Source organism: Neocloeon triangulifer, unplaced genomic scaffold, assembly GCF_031216515.1.
Source record: "Neocloeon triangulifer isolate White Clay Creek 2 clone unplaced genomic scaffold, ASM3121651v1 ptg000017l, whole genome shotgun sequence".
In the NCBI taxonomy this organism is placed as follows: domain Eukaryota; kingdom Metazoa; phylum Arthropoda; class Insecta; order Ephemeroptera; family Baetidae; genus Neocloeon; species Neocloeon triangulifer.
In genome coordinates, this window is record NW_026775559.1 from 8,529,514 (window position 1) to 8,543,543 (window position 14,030).

Sequence of the window (14,030 nt, forward strand, 5' to 3'; positions counted from 1 at the left end):
TGCGCGTGGGAGAACGAATGAAATGTGTGTTCATATACGCTCCGTTGGCATTTTTGCATTCGCCGCGCGCACGTGTGGAGCTACAAATTTAATGAGTTTCTTGTTGTTTGTGTGGGTACGTTTTGTAATGAGACTGTAATTTGACGAGTGAGGTGCTTGCTTTTTCGCAGGTCTTTTTCTCTGTTAGTTTTTAAAATGAGAGAGTGCCAAATATGAATCTCATCAAAAAAATATGGTTTACACACTGAAATAATTCCAATTAAATTTTCGATTAGCAGAAAAAATGAAACATAATTGTTTGAATCTTGCAGTATTGGAAAATATTATATTTATTCATATATTTAAACTTTTTCTCATTTGCTCGTTCAAATGTGACACTAAATAAGTATTATTTTTCTTAATCAAATCTGCTTCTGCTCCTTTCATTTACGAATTAAAATTGGTTTTTGTGTCTCAAGTGTGTTTGTTATTACTTTAACTTAACCATTTTTCAGAATTTTAATTATTTTGTTTGATGATTGAGACAAACCATTCAAACCAATACTCTATTATCAATAAATACAACATATTTGTAGGAAATGTATATGCAATTTTTATTTATAAAGAGGAGAAATATTAGATAATGTTAAGCTTAGTTTTTCAACTCTATACCTGACAGTAAAAATTCATAATTAATTTTTGTAGTTTCTGTCTTTGCAAAAATGTTAATTTAATACTTATATATTCACATTTTATATTCAAAAATTCCTATCATTCAAATTAAGTGAATCACTACACTGCACAATTAAAATATAATTTGGTAAATAGGAATAGTTACAGACATGCTATAAATATTGCATTTAAAAAAATCAGAAATGCACTATTTCATAAAATTTTCTGTATTAAAAAAATTTATAAAGCTTTTGCTGAGAACACTAAGGCTTGAATATCGTTGTGAGTATTTTCAGTCTTGGGAAAGACTCCAATGAATTCGTTGTTCCAGATAAGCTGCGATCCGTACTTGTATTGCTTTGACACAACAGTTTCTTCCTGGAGGTAGATAACTGCGACACTGTAGCTGATATCTTTCTTAATCAGGACATGCTCTGAGAAGGAGAGAAAATCATTCGTATTTGCCTTGATCTTGCCATCAAAGTCTGCATAGGCGAGAATTCTGTTGGGAGACAAAGCACTGGACACACTGCAGGAGATTTGCAGTTTCTTCCCTATATTTATGGCTGAAAGGCTTTGGAGCTGAATGCCTGTTAACACAAAGCCTTCGCAAGGCGTCTGAAATTTTAGCACCGACGAGTTCGATTTGCTGTTCAAGGAAACATCAGACATTATACTCTGCTGGCCGAAATTGGATCTGAGGGGCTGCGAGTCAAGATTTCGAAAAATCAACAATTTGCTGAAGCCATCTGGCAAGTGGTGGTCTCTGCCAGTATCAATGCTCATGAAAATCTTAAGTTTTTCACCATCTGTCAGCACATCTGCATTTTTCTCGCACAATGAAGCAAACTGGGAAGGCTCCAAGTTGCGGAAACGAATCAATTTCAATGGCTCGTCTATCAAATGTCTGATTTGCTCATTATTTGTAACTTGTGCTTTTCCCCACTTAACAATGGCATCGAAGAGCTCCAACTCTGAACTGATATTCAGGTGGTCCAACTGAAGAACATCAATGACGGTCTGCTTCGAAGCTTCCAGCCAAGACAAGGAGCCAATGACTGCCTTAGTTTGTTCCTCCATCACCTTTTGATATAAAAAATGCATAATTTTTCAAAATAAATTGGAGATGAATAAAGGCTTTTACGGCCAATGGGAATTCCAGTTGTGAGGTGCTTAGCATTTTGAAGCACTCGTAGACTGGCAGTGCCTCCTCTGGACCACATTTTTCCATCACATCTTCTGCAGCTTTCATGACACCACACATCATCCATTTGTGAGCAAATTTGTACACATCAATTGCTTGGTGAATGTCCGCAAAATTTTCATTTTTGCCGTAAACAAATCTATAAAAGCGGATAACTTTTTTAATGGAAAAATTAAATTTTTCTTTTATACTTCATGGCCAGATCAAATGTGTTGGGTGATACATCCAGAATGTGAATGGGATCATCCTTCCCTTTGAATGATTCTTCAAAATTTCCAAACAGCAACGCAGCAAACACTTTGCTCGCTTTCGCAAGAATCAATTTGTGACATTTGAACAACTATAAATAAGAGAAAAAAATTAATTATAAAAATTTGTATCATAATAGTGTTATAAAATTTCCTTTGTGTGAATTTTTTACTTAAAACTAAGCACGTAAATTTGTTTTATTACATACCAATAAAAGGCGAGTAGGATAATTGTACCTTTTTATCTATTTCGCCCACCAGGAACGAGCAATCGTAGAAGTAGCTTTCGGTGTACAAAGCAAGTTCGTCTTGAGATCTGTCACCAGTCCGATGCCACGTGCTTTCGTCTCCCATCTCCAAATTAACGAATCCTGAAATTTTTACAATCCAATTAATATTGTATATTTCTTAACTTTCTTAAATCTAAATTTCAGTTAATATTTCAACAGATTTTCTCTCCTCAATCCTCATAACGTGTATATCATTTTAATTAAAATAAAAAAAAAAAATAACTGAAATACTCATAAAAAAATTGAAAGAATAAAATTTGGAAAATTTGCGTTCTTGTTCCTTAACTGTTTGTATAGAACGTGCTAATCATCTCAGTTCTATGAAAATTACCTAGCCTCACTTGTAGAGTTCTTGCAAGTCGGATTTCCGCACGGTGTTTTTATTCAGAGCAGAGAGATGGACTTCCTATGATCGATTGCTCTGTCGATTTGTTCAAAACCAGTCTGCACAGTCCGATTCGTGTCCGCGCGTGCTTTTCTCTGTCTCTCTGCTGCATGGGCTTTAATATGTGGCGCCTGCCAGGCGGCCGGAATGCAGAAATTGCAAAAAATTCATATCACAGAAAGGTAGGCCGGGGAGCAGAAGCAGAAAGAAGCCTGTCGGTATATGCAATGCAACAGAGCCAGCCAGGAATTGAAATAGAAAAGATCAAACGTGGCGAAGGTGAGAGAGAAAAATGACTAAACTTATTGTGTGTTATCTACTTTTGGAATGCGAAAACCAATTCCACACAAGCACCGCCCCGTCGCCACATCAAATTATAACTATGATTTTAGTGAATAGTTCTGCGCGTATTATCTGCTCATATAATATGGCTTTAATTCACACATAAAAAGCATATTTTTTTATGAAAATTTTCTCTCAAAAGTAAGATTTTTGTCACCCTCTATGAATATGAAGATCAATGATCAACTGGAAAGATATTAAAGTTTTCACCTAAAATAAGCCTGAATTGCAGAATTAATTTGACGTGCCACTTTCTCATTTATCTGGAGTTTATTATCATCAAAAAAGTAGCATAAATATTAAAATCAATTCCAATAAATTGACCGTAAAATACAAATCACAATAAGCCTCATATTTGTTTATTTTTTCATTGTAAAAAATATTAAAAGTTCAAACGCACTCACTGAGAAAAAAAAACACATTATAAATGCAATTTTGAGCTCAATATAAGCAACGAGGATGTAACGAAATAAGAACATCTTGGGGAGGATCAAAACATAATGAGATTCCCGGGCTGGAACCGGTTGTTGCGGGCACTCTTCATTCCCAGGCAGCACCTCAGTAGGGCCGCCAGCCGCGCGAAGGCAAAGCGGAGAACCACCTCGGACATGATTTTTGAATAACAGGTTTGTTAGGATTGAAATATCATGCGCCACTCACGCAGGCGGAGGGAGGTGCTCAGGTGTCAGCCAAAAGTATATATACCCTGGGAAAACAAGTGCGCCGTAAATTTGGTCAAGTTGAGAAAGTGACCCTGCCCAGCGCGCCGCTGATAAATTCCTAATCTCTCCCTCGGATGATTTTTCTTGGCCGCTCAAGATCTGTCTAATTAAGAGAGGCCGCCGCGACTGACAAGAAGTGAATTTTTTCAAATGAACTTGTTGCAAAAAATATACAAATAAAAGCCGGACTCTGTTGATAGCTCTGGCAACAAAGAGCGCGCGCCGGCATATTTCTCGGAATTGGCTTTAATATAGTGAAACGTGAGTGCCGGGCCAAGAAAAAGTGCGATGTAATCAGCATTGATCATCGCTTAAGCTATTCAAGATAGCATCGGACTCTTTTTCATTTCTTTGCCTCACCACATAATCGATTACAAGCGTATCTGGGCTAGTGAATGTTTGCAACGGACCTTTATTCATTTACCTTTCAACTTCGTACGTCAATCAATTCGCAATATAATTTATAATTGAAGTTTTTGTTGCACTTTAAAAAGAGTCAATGGAGAATGATGTAGAATTTGTTCTTTCAAATAATTTAAAAATTAAGTGCATAATAGCATAACATACTACGAATATATGGCCGCAAAATACATGGAGTCAATAATTTTTGCACAATGCAATGCTGAAAATAAATAGAAAAAAGAATTTTTACATAAAAATAATGCAATTGGAAATTTTACAAAAGAAAATTCTTTTCACGAAATTGAATTGCAGATGTGTAAAAAAAATCAATTAATAATTTTTTTACTGTTATTTTCTCTTTGAAATTATACCAAATACCAACCAAATTAGAATAAGCAGTAATAAAAATTAAAATTATTTATAACGTCTTTTCTTATATTTTGCGTATTGTAAATTGGTTTTGTTTAATAATGAAAGTTTCTTTATTTTCAAAACTAATAAAATTACTTAAATTAAACATGGAAAATTAAAAATCAAACGAAAGAATAACTAAACCATAATTATATGATTTTATATCACCAATTGTAAGCAAAATTGCTTCTCTCATAATTTTTTGTGTTCCATGGCATGCACTGGAATTTATGCTTACATTCTCTCTGGTTGGTAAAATACGCGCAGTAATAATAAAATTAATCTATTTTAGGGGCAATAGAGGGGCTCGAAAACCACCAAGGCTCTCTTGAGAGAAACCTCAAACTCTTTGGTCTCTCTGCTGGTCGATGGGTTGCTGGTTAGTTATTACGGGGCAGCGTGATGCTTTCCTCGCCGGCTCTTGCCGGTCCGTAATGATGAAGTAGTTAATAAAAAAAGTTGTTGTTTTATTCCGCGGGGAGACGTGAGATTGGTGGATCACGCACCGGGGAGATGATTGAGACATCACACTACGGACGGAGAGAGGTGTTGGCCGAACCGACCGACGGATAATTGACTTGTTAGGCATCCTGTCGGGGGAAGAGATCAGAGAATCGCACGGAAAATATAACCACGCTTATTGTTGGTCGCGGGAATATAAAATTATATATACGTGGTGCGGCGCGAGTACCCTATAATCAGGTCGGGGCTGCCGTCTCTGAAAACTTCAATCAGGAAACTTCCAGCCTTCACCAAACAGCGCACTAAATTTTTGATTCAAATTTCAAAGATTTTATAAATATACAACATATTTTATGTAAAAAGTTTGTTATTAAGCGGAACACCTTTTTAATATATTGGAAGGCATAGCAGTTTAAAAGTTAAAATTACTAAAAAAAAATCATTTCTTTCACTTGCATTACACCAAATACTATATTATATTTCATAAAAGGGCAACAAACCTATTTATTACAATTTATTCAGCAAGCGTGCATAAAGTGTTTTGCAGAGATGACAGAACATGAGCGAAAATTATTTATTGGCCGCTTAACGTCTGGACGCCTCTCTTATTATGAGCAAAAAAAGAAACTCAAGACGCGCCATTTGATATGAGAAATAAACTAAATTATTACAACCGTAATATTTTCATTGTGGCGGCGAACCGAACACATCGGAGCGTGAAAAGCAGCGCACACAAGAGATTTCATGATTAACCCTTTATGCCGGGTGTGAATTGAACACAAATTGCTGAATACAAATAATAAAATCCGCTCCTGGCTTATAGGAAGGTAATGAGCAGTCGATAATATACAAAGTACCAAAAGTTACTTGATTCTTTTGTACCGCGCGCGGGCATATCTAATTTGTAGGCGATCGGGGTTAAAGCGGGCGGTAGCTGTATTGTGTTTAATTGTAGTTTCACATCTTGCAGGAGGAATTCAAACAGATCTATAGATTTCCGCAAGTCATTGTAAAATCATATTTTTTGAGGGATGAGAAGTGCAAGATGATATTTGAATAATACAATAAAATATAAATTATTTACGCTTGCCATTTACACGTAGCAGGTTTGGTCGAGACCTCTGTCGCGTTCTTGGCAGCATCCCTTTAAACTGGTGCCAGTAATAAAATCAAAACACAATGGACCCTTCTGCAGCATCTCTGGCGCACGTCCATTTACCTTTCAAAACAGCTGTGCTTTCGTTTTGTGCTCCATTGTCTCTCTATTCGGGAATGATGCAGTCCCCATTGGCGTCAAATCCATAGAATTGGTCCCGACGTGGATCAAAAGTCAAAAACCGCGTTGCAGCACACGGGCAGCAATAGGAGAATGAAACCCTATCCCGGCTGCTGGTTTTGCAGCATGCGTCAAAAAGCGATAATTGCTGCGTATTTGCTCCTCCACTATTTTGATTTTTAATTAAACTTTAATTATAAAAAAAATATTAAAAAAAGACTATATTAAATAATTATACAGCCTGATTCAATGGAGATGAAAGTTGGGAGACAAAACTGAACATTCAAGTCTCAATTTATCGCCATGGCTACTAATCAAGTCAAGACAGCTGGAAACTTCCAAGCTGACAAGACTGGCAGGAGCAACACAAAATAAGGTAGATAGCATCTTGCGTAAAGAGATAAAATTTATGAGGGCGTCTTATGATTTGTAGGCGTGTTCCTTGCCATGATGGCCAGCCATAAAAGCAAAACTGCAGGGAGTCAATTTTAATGTGCAACACACTGGCTGGGTTTGTCACTTGACAGAGTCTATTTAAATTACCGTCTCCATGCAAAATTTCTCACTGGTGACATTTCAAATTGATTTTTGGAGATTTTTCTAACAATAAGAGACAAAAAATATTTATGGACGATACTTTAAATCCTTTTAATTATATCTTAGAATCGTATCTACACGTTGCTCACAAAATATCTTCCAAGACAACTAAATCAATTCGTAGCAAATTTCCACTCTTATTTTTTTTTAATTATAATAACCGATCATAAATAAACATTAACCGTAGTGCTGGTAATCAGTCAGCTGTAATGCAAGTAGATGAAAATTCACAAGCAGACCTTTCATCCATTCAAACTCATGTAAGAGCAATTCCTCATTGAAATCAGTACTGTTGGCACGTCTAGACATTCAAAGGCTATCATCACTGGACTCGTGCAGGTGGTCGTCCATGTTCATGGCGTTCCCTAATCCGGCTGCCTCCTGCAACGAGTCCGACGGCGGCGCGTCTGTGGCCATGGCCGTGTCCGTCGGCTCCAAAAGGCCGCTGCTCTGACTGGCCACAGACGCCACAGTGCGATTCAGGGCGGGGTCAAGGGCCTCTTTAATCTGCGAGTTGGCCCCCTTGGGATCAAGGTCCATCATCCAGGAGAAGTGCATCAGTTCCAAGTGGGTGTTGCCCAGCTTTGCATGGACCTTCCCAGTCAGGAAGTATACCTGAAGAAAAATTAATATTAGAACAAGATTCAGAATTCAATTCCAATTCATTTACCTGAGCTTCCTTAGGCACCAGTTCTTTCAGTTCTTCAAGCTCCCTGAGCGCCTCCTCGTACTTTTCATTAGCAAACAAAATCTTGGCCCGGTTGAATTTACAAATTGGATTTTCCGGATTGGATCTGATGGCCTTGTTGAGGATTTTCATGGCCTCGTCCGACTTTTTGAGCGCTTGCAGAGAGACGGCCACGAAATTCATCACAACCGAACTGTGAGGGTTGATTTTGTAAGCCATCTTGAAGTGCAGGTCAGCCAGCTGGTAGCGCTCCTGCTTGTAGTATATGGAGCCGAGGCCTAGCCATGCGTTGTAATGCCTCGAGTCGAGACGGATGGCGGTTCGGAAGCAGGTGAGGCCCCACTCGAGCTCTTCCGTCTGGACATGCTCATGGCCAAGGAGGGTGAAGGCGTAGGCGCACTTGTCATTGAGTTGGACAGCGCGCTTGAAGAACTTGATGGCCGTGTCGTGTTCCCGCTGCTGACTGAAGCAGTTGCCCAGCGCCAGACATGTTTCCACACTGTTGCGGTTGATTTCTTGCATTTCATGGCAGAGAGCTGATAAGGCGACCTGAAAAACACAAGGAAATTTTGAAATAAATATTATAATATTAAATATTAAAATTACAAGAGAAATTTATATTTATAGAGAGCAACATGACTGTTTTCAGCTTTAATTTGTTTCCAAGAGTTGAAAATCCCTGGTAATGTTTCATAAATACTGCGGCAGAATCTTTTAGGGGAAGGACTTATGCAATAGTTCAACTCGACAAAGCTTTCACTTGATCAAATAAACAACTCATTTAGCCAGTTTTAAGAAATTCAAAATAGAAATTTACTATTAACTGTTTAGCCTACCTCATGTTCTAGGTACCAATATGCTGTACTTAGAACTTCCATGCCCTGAAGCCGCGACGGTTCCAACTCGCGGCACTCCTCGTAAATCTTCACAGCCGTTTTGTAGTCGGACAACTCGTAATAAGCCTTGCCCTTGGCGCACAACACCCAGCCCGTCTTGTAGTGCTTCTCGGGCAGCTTGTCCAGAATGTCGATGCTCTTTTTGCACTCGTAACGCGAGAGGCACAGATAGGCCTGCCCAATCTGTTTTAAGATGTCGAGGAACTCTTTAATGCTGTGACTGTGCACCAAGGACAGTTCGGCCGCCACGTTGTACGACTCGATCAGATTTTTCTCATTCATTTCTGTGGTTGTTGACTTGGCTGAGGGAGTTTTTGTTGAGCTGCTTTTTCGGCCGGAGCGCGGAGATTTGGGGGTTGCGGTTTTCTTCGTACTTGTGGAGTGGCTCTTTTCGTTTTCTTTTACGGAGCCGTTGCTGTTTGTGTAGAGACGGGTGCTTCTTCTCACTCTTTGCTGACTGTTGGAGGTACTGGGTCCCGGACTTGGCGTCAGGGTCAACGCTGACGTTCCCAGCGAGGAAGTTGCCGAGTTGTTAGCCTGGAATCAGCCATAATTAATTCAAATTACAAAATAATACTAATAAACTACAGTCATCTATGTAAAACCAGTAAAAATAAATTACTTCCAACATTTCTTTTAATGTAAAAAAGGCTGACAAAAATGCTGGTTAAAATAATATTTTAAATCTACGAAACAATAAGTTTACATTCTTAATTTCTTCATTGTTGACAATTTTCAGTTCAAATTAAATCTGAATCTAATAAAATAAGTTTTGGAAATATTATAATTATCGAGAAATGTTATTTGTGGATATATTTATATTTTTGGATTCAATATTGAATTTAACAATACCTGGAACAAATTTTTCCCTAGTTTATTAAAATATTTCAATATTTGGTTATTCTTGTGTAACAAAAAAAAAAACTTACTTGATTTATCACGAAAGGCTTTGATTGTTGAAGAGGCGAATCATGATCCCTCCTAGTTTTAAATTTTTTAGAGGGCGCCGACGGCAGGTGCCCGATGTTGGTGCCACCGAACATAGTTGGCGTGATCACTGGTGATTCATCTGGTGTTGAATTCTGCGAAGCTATGGAGTCCGGCGACGAGTCCGGCCTTCCGAAACTGTTCTGGCCCGAGCCGAGTAAGTCTTGGCCTCTAGTCAGTCTTGCGAACCTACTTCTAGTAATGATGGACAGGCCGGACGACTTGGGGTTGCTCTCCGTTGACGATTCTGAGCCGAAGGACAATTTCTGAGGATAAATAAAGGCGGCTGGTGGCTGCTCCTTGCCCAGGTTGGAGTCAAACACAGAGTTGCTGCCACTCGAACCTGTCAGGGCAGACAACTTGTGGTTGGGCTTCAGCTGGAAGAACTCATTGGCGTCCGGCTTGGCTCCGAGGTCACACAAACTCTGATAGGCTGCAAAGAGGAATGGGTTGAGCCGCAGACAGTAGCGGAAGGCCTCCTTGGCCTGGGCTAACCGCTGCGTCTCCTGGTAGATTTTCCCCAAAAGTTGGAGGGCGAAGCACGCCAGGTCTCCAAAGGTGCGTTCGATTTCCTCCAACTGGTCGTAGACCGGTTTTAAAAGCCACAAGTATCCATCGAATAATGTGTTTTCCGCCTGCTTCACTTTTTTCAGATCCATGTAGCACTTGGCAAGCAAAAGTTTGCTCTCGGCCGAGTCGCTGCTCTTCCTCAGCACATCACATGCCTGCACTTGTTTGCCCGCGCGGTAGTAGCAGGTTGCCAGCAGGTACTGCGCCTCGCCATTGTTGCTCTGCACCTGAGCACACAGGCGTTCGGCAAGGAAAGTGGCGTTCTCATAGTCGTAGTTGTTCAGGCAGTTCCAAATAGCCGATTTGATCGGTTCGTGCAGATGCATGACGGGGCCGGTCTACTTTTCTATATTCTCATCTGCAAGTGCGAAAAGTAAAAAGCTTGTGTAAGCCATTATTATATGATAACCTCTGCTTACGTACCATACAAAGTGAAACATCAGCTTTATTTTATCCACATAAAACTACTCGATGGCGACCTCCACCTGGAATTAGAGTAAAACTGAATAAAAAACTAGACAAATGATGAAATAAATTAGAAAATATTTATGGAAGGTTTAGAATGTAGGACAAATCAGTCGATAGCATATCAATAAACAATCGGGAATCAAGGCCGAATTATTTAACCAAATTGTGAAGAAAATAATTGGCCAATGACTGAATTTTATCACGAATCAATGAGGGTCAATCGAAGGCATTCAGGTCGGGTGAAAATATGTTGCTAGGCGTTGGAAATGCCTCAAACAACCCAGCTCACCAGGGTGGAATTTGGCCTCGGTCTCGGAAGGTGCTGGATGCGACGCCCAACAGACCGCAGCCGAGGAAATTCGACTTTCGCCGAGAAATCTAACAGTCTGGATTTCGGGCTGCAATGGTGAACGGGACGAAAACTACTAAACTTAGCTAGATTCCCAGCAAAACGCGAATTTTGAGAAACAAAAAGCCGTCACATCGGCCATACTTGTCTCCTGCCACTGGCCGTCGCCATTGCTCGAGAAGAGCGCAGACGCAAATTTTCTCTCGGGTTACTGACCTCACACGCCATCTGCTGGCAGACAGCGGAACTAACTTCATGTCTCCTGATCGCTGATTGGCCAGTGGAAAATTTCTGAATGTCAAATATCAACAAACAAAAATAATACAAACATAATTCAGTCGATTTTTGCCGGATCAATTAAAATTCGGCTTTTAAATCAAGTTTCACGCCTATTATAACTGCAGAATCGAATCCAGAATAAGCCTCTGAATATTTCCCAAGCACCGTCGTAAGAGAAAAGTCACAATTGTTTTTTAAATTTTATCACTTTTTTGCAATTTGTTTTCCAGTTCATATGATTTTTGCATTTTGATTCGCCGAAGCACACAAAATGCCGACCGTGGTGGTGATCGATGTTTCGCTTTCGATGTCCAGGCCAGTTAACTTGCCTGACTCTTCATCAGAGTCCATCACTCGGCGACAACTCGCTGTCCAAGGCATCAGCAGTCTTCTCAATCACCTGCACGTCAACTCCAGACTGGAGTTTGTTGCTGTGGTAACATTTTTTTCTTCACATTTTTATAAAAGAGAATAAATTCTAAAGTTTTGTCTCCAACTTGCAGATAGCATTTTCTTCCCTATACGACGTCGTGTGTCCGTTCACAAGAGACTTTGATCTTGTCCGTTCGAAACTGAACAACCTTGAGGAATACGACAAAACTTGTCTCAAAACAGCTCTGCAGGGAGTCTCAACGTTGGTTCTGGAAGAGTGGGGCAACAGCACCCAGTGCCAGGTTAAAAAAATTACTTTGTTAAAAAAATTCATTTAACTAATTTAATTGAACAGATTTTGATTGTCACTGATGGAAGTGTCGGAATGGGTCCGAATAGTTTGTCTGCGTGTCTTCTTCAAGACCAGTCATCACCTTTGCCGTTTCCCTTCCCTTCCACCCTGAATGTTGTCTGTCTGGCGAATCCGGACGAACCAGGGATCACACAGTCTATCGCAATGTATCAAAGGCTGATTGAACTTTCCGGGGCCCAAGGATCAGTCCACGCCCCTGATCAGAACCTATCAGTGAAGGTGTGTTTTTAATTCAGAGTTTATAACTAAAATTACAACTTTTTTGTTTTGTTTTTTTAACAGTGTGTGACTTCACTTTTCCAACGACTGGCAGAGTCTCAGTACACCTCATTTCACGGCACCCTGTCCTGTGGTAAACTATCTTCCAGTATTGTTCTGTCCCCCACACCGCAACCATTTTGCACCACTGGCGAGGTTGAAAGCCGAAAAAGGATTTCCCAAAATATTGAGATTTGCGGGTTTCTCGACGTTGGTGACATTGGCAGCCCAATGGTGTTCTCCAGGCACCTTGTTTTACCATTCGGGAAAGGTAGAAGTTTGTTTGTAATTTATTTAAGCAGTTTCATAATTTTTGTTTTTCTTCAGACCTTTCGAATGTTGGTGTAAATATAGATCTGAATGATTCGGATGATGAGAATTCATCACAAGACGAAGGACGCATGGCCTCATTTTGTGTTTTACTGCATGGAGCTTTGAAGGTTTCTTGGCAACTTCTTTACGAAAAATGGGTTTCATAAGTTTTGATTTAAATAGGTTGAAAATATGGTAGCTCTCTGCATTCTTGGAGAATCGTGGTATGGGATTATCTACTCGTGGGCAGACACTAAGAAGAAATCAAACATAATGCTCAGCATTTTTAACCCAGGTAAATTTTTTAAATGACAGTCATAAGGAACTGACAAGTTATAATATTTTTCTCAGGTCTGGATGTCATTCCTTGGTTGGGTCGTCTGGATTGTTTAGGAGTGTTGAAGGGCAGTGAGCAGAGTGAAGGACTTCCTGTGAAGCCTGTTGAGAAAAGAAGCTATGCCCAAAACCATGTCAGCTGGATCCGACATGCTGGGCTGCAATCAGACATTCAAAAGATCCTGCGCCACGCCAAGAAATTGCCAGACAAAACTCAACAATTCTACAAAGTAAAATTTAGCCTCATTCTTATTATGATTCACTAATTAACAAAAATTTATTTCTAGGAGTTGAACCGAGTGAGGAAAGCGGCTCTGATTTTCGGCTTCATAGACCTTTTGGTTCGATTGGCAGAAATCCTTGACCGAGAGTGCCATTCGTTGCCTGGCTCTGCCCATCCAGACTGTGCCCTTCAACTGTCACACTCGGCGTCAATTCTCAGAAGTCGACAGTGTCTTGATGTAAATTTTCTCATTCAGCCTTTGAGAACCAAGTTTGGTCAGGGGGACTAGTTATGTGATTTATTTTGTAAATTTATTGCATTTTTTTTAATTAAAGATAAAATTGAATGGAATAATTTAATATTCCGTATGTAATTTAAATGCAAAGTTTATTTAATAGAAATACATTTTACCATGATTTAGGAGTTTAAAAAGAAAAAAATACCATTCTGCTGACTAAAACTCCTAAATTATTTACTATTAATATTTTTTAATAATTTGAGGTGAAAAATAAGTTTTACTTTTAATTCACCTTTTAAAGCTCTGAACTCCTTGCCAACCGCAGCCCGATTTTGGAGGCAGGACCACCCGAGTGAGCAATTAATTTCATTTTTGACAAGCTTGCAACATATAGTCGAGTGTGTGTATTTGGGAGCCATGCCGTGACTCCACATAACTGCTCTCAATTCTCACTCAGCTGGCATACGCGGCGTATTTTATACATATATTTATCCTCACTTTTATTTTATACACTCGAGAAGCATGCGATACACATTCTTGAAAAGTGATTTTGCATACTTGCATGATCCGCTCGCGCGTTCTTTCTTCTCTCTCCCATTCATTTTTTGATCCTCCCGGGCAGCGGCGCGCATAAATTTGCGTTGCTAATGCCGCATTTTGTCAAGCGCCTCATGACACAAAAATTTTCCAT

General features: G+C 39.6%; 3 protein-coding genes across 5 annotated transcripts; 1 reads left to right on the top strand and 2 right to left on the bottom strand.

Annotated features, from left to right (window-relative positions):
- Nucleotides 1–396: 396 nt before the first annotated feature.
- On the bottom strand, nt 397–3,856 carry LOC132203710 (kelch-like protein 40b). 3 transcript variants are annotated; one of them, XM_059631666.1, is made up of 5 exons: nt 2,735–3,856; nt 2,341–2,474; nt 2,047–2,195; nt 1,796–1,994; nt 397–1,734 (listed from the first exon to the last, which is right to left on the bottom strand). In XM_059631666.1, exons 2-5 carry the CDS (start codon nt 2,455–2,457, stop codon nt 892–894), a joined length of 1,308 nt encoding a protein of 435 aa, XP_059487649.1. In that variant the 5' UTR covers nt 2,458–2,474; nt 2,735–3,856; the 3' UTR covers nt 397–891. The 3 variants fall into 3 exon arrangements, with proteins under 3 accessions (XP_059487649.1, XP_059487647.1, XP_059487648.1); XM_059631664.1 differs by having other exon boundaries at nt 2,680–3,856; XM_059631665.1 differs by having other exon boundaries at nt 399–1,734; nt 2,725–3,854.
- A 3,142-nt stretch (nt 3,857–6,998) lies between these two features.
- On the bottom strand, nt 6,999–11,123 carry LOC132203707 (cell division cycle protein 27 homolog). The gene is made up of 6 exons (XM_059631658.1): nt 10,889–11,123; nt 10,555–10,616; nt 9,504–10,489; nt 8,515–9,111; nt 7,661–8,227; nt 6,999–7,605 (listed from the first exon to the last, which is right to left on the bottom strand). Exons 3-6 carry the CDS (start codon nt 10,455–10,457, stop codon nt 7,300–7,302), a joined length of 2,424 nt encoding a protein of 807 aa, XP_059487641.1. The 5' UTR covers nt 10,458–10,489; nt 10,555–10,616; nt 10,889–11,123; the 3' UTR covers nt 6,999–7,299.
- Nucleotides 11,124–11,270: 147 nt separating this feature from the next.
- LOC132203709 (integrator complex subunit 14) lies at nt 11,271–13,490 on the top strand. The gene is made up of 9 exons (XM_059631663.1): nt 11,271–11,396; nt 11,458–11,663; nt 11,731–11,901; nt 11,955–12,191; nt 12,255–12,501; nt 12,558–12,670; nt 12,726–12,837; nt 12,894–13,108; nt 13,166–13,490. The coding sequence occupies exons 2-9, from the start codon at nt 11,499–11,501 to the stop codon at nt 13,388–13,390; spliced, it is 1,485 nt and encodes a 494-aa protein (XP_059487646.1). The 5' UTR covers nt 11,271–11,396; nt 11,458–11,498; the 3' UTR covers nt 13,391–13,490.
- Nucleotides 13,491–14,030: the final 540 nt, after the last annotated feature.

Bases quoted from the DNA above. Each gene is read 5' to 3' on its own strand.
- LOC132203710 (XM_059631664.1), bottom strand. From the start codon at position 2,704: ATGATTAGCACGTTCTATACAAACA. The intron at 2,475-2,679 runs GTTAAGGAACAA...TAAAAATTTCAG, and splicing joins TAGCACGTTCTATACAAACA to GATTCGTTAATTTGGAGATG. The intron at 1,735-1,795 runs GTAAAAGCCTTT...TTATATCAAAAG, and splicing joins AACTGGAATTCCCATTGGCC to GTGATGGAGGAACAAACTAA.
- LOC132203707 (XM_059631658.1), bottom strand. From the start codon at position 10,457: ATGCATCTGCACGAACCGATCAAATCGGCTATTTGGAACTGCCTGAAC. The intron at 9,112-9,503 runs GTAAGTTTTTTT...GGCTGATTCCAG, and splicing joins AGCCTTTCGTGATAAATCAA to GCTAACAACTCGGCAACTTC. The intron at 8,228-8,514 runs GTAGGCTAAACA...TGTGTTTTTCAG, and splicing joins ATTGGTACCTAGAACATGAG to GTCGCCTTATCAGCTCTCTG.
- LOC132203709 (XM_059631663.1), top strand. From the start codon at position 11,499: ATGCCGACCGTGGTGGTGATCGATGTTTCGCTTTCGATGTCCAGGCCA. The intron at 11,664-11,730 runs GTAACATTTTTT...TCCAACTTGCAG, and splicing joins GACTGGAGTTTGTTGCTGTG to ATAGCATTTTCTTCCCTATA. The intron at 12,838-12,893 runs GTAAATTTTTTA...TATTTTTCTCAG, and splicing joins GCTCAGCATTTTTAACCCAG to GTCTGGATGTCATTCCTTGG.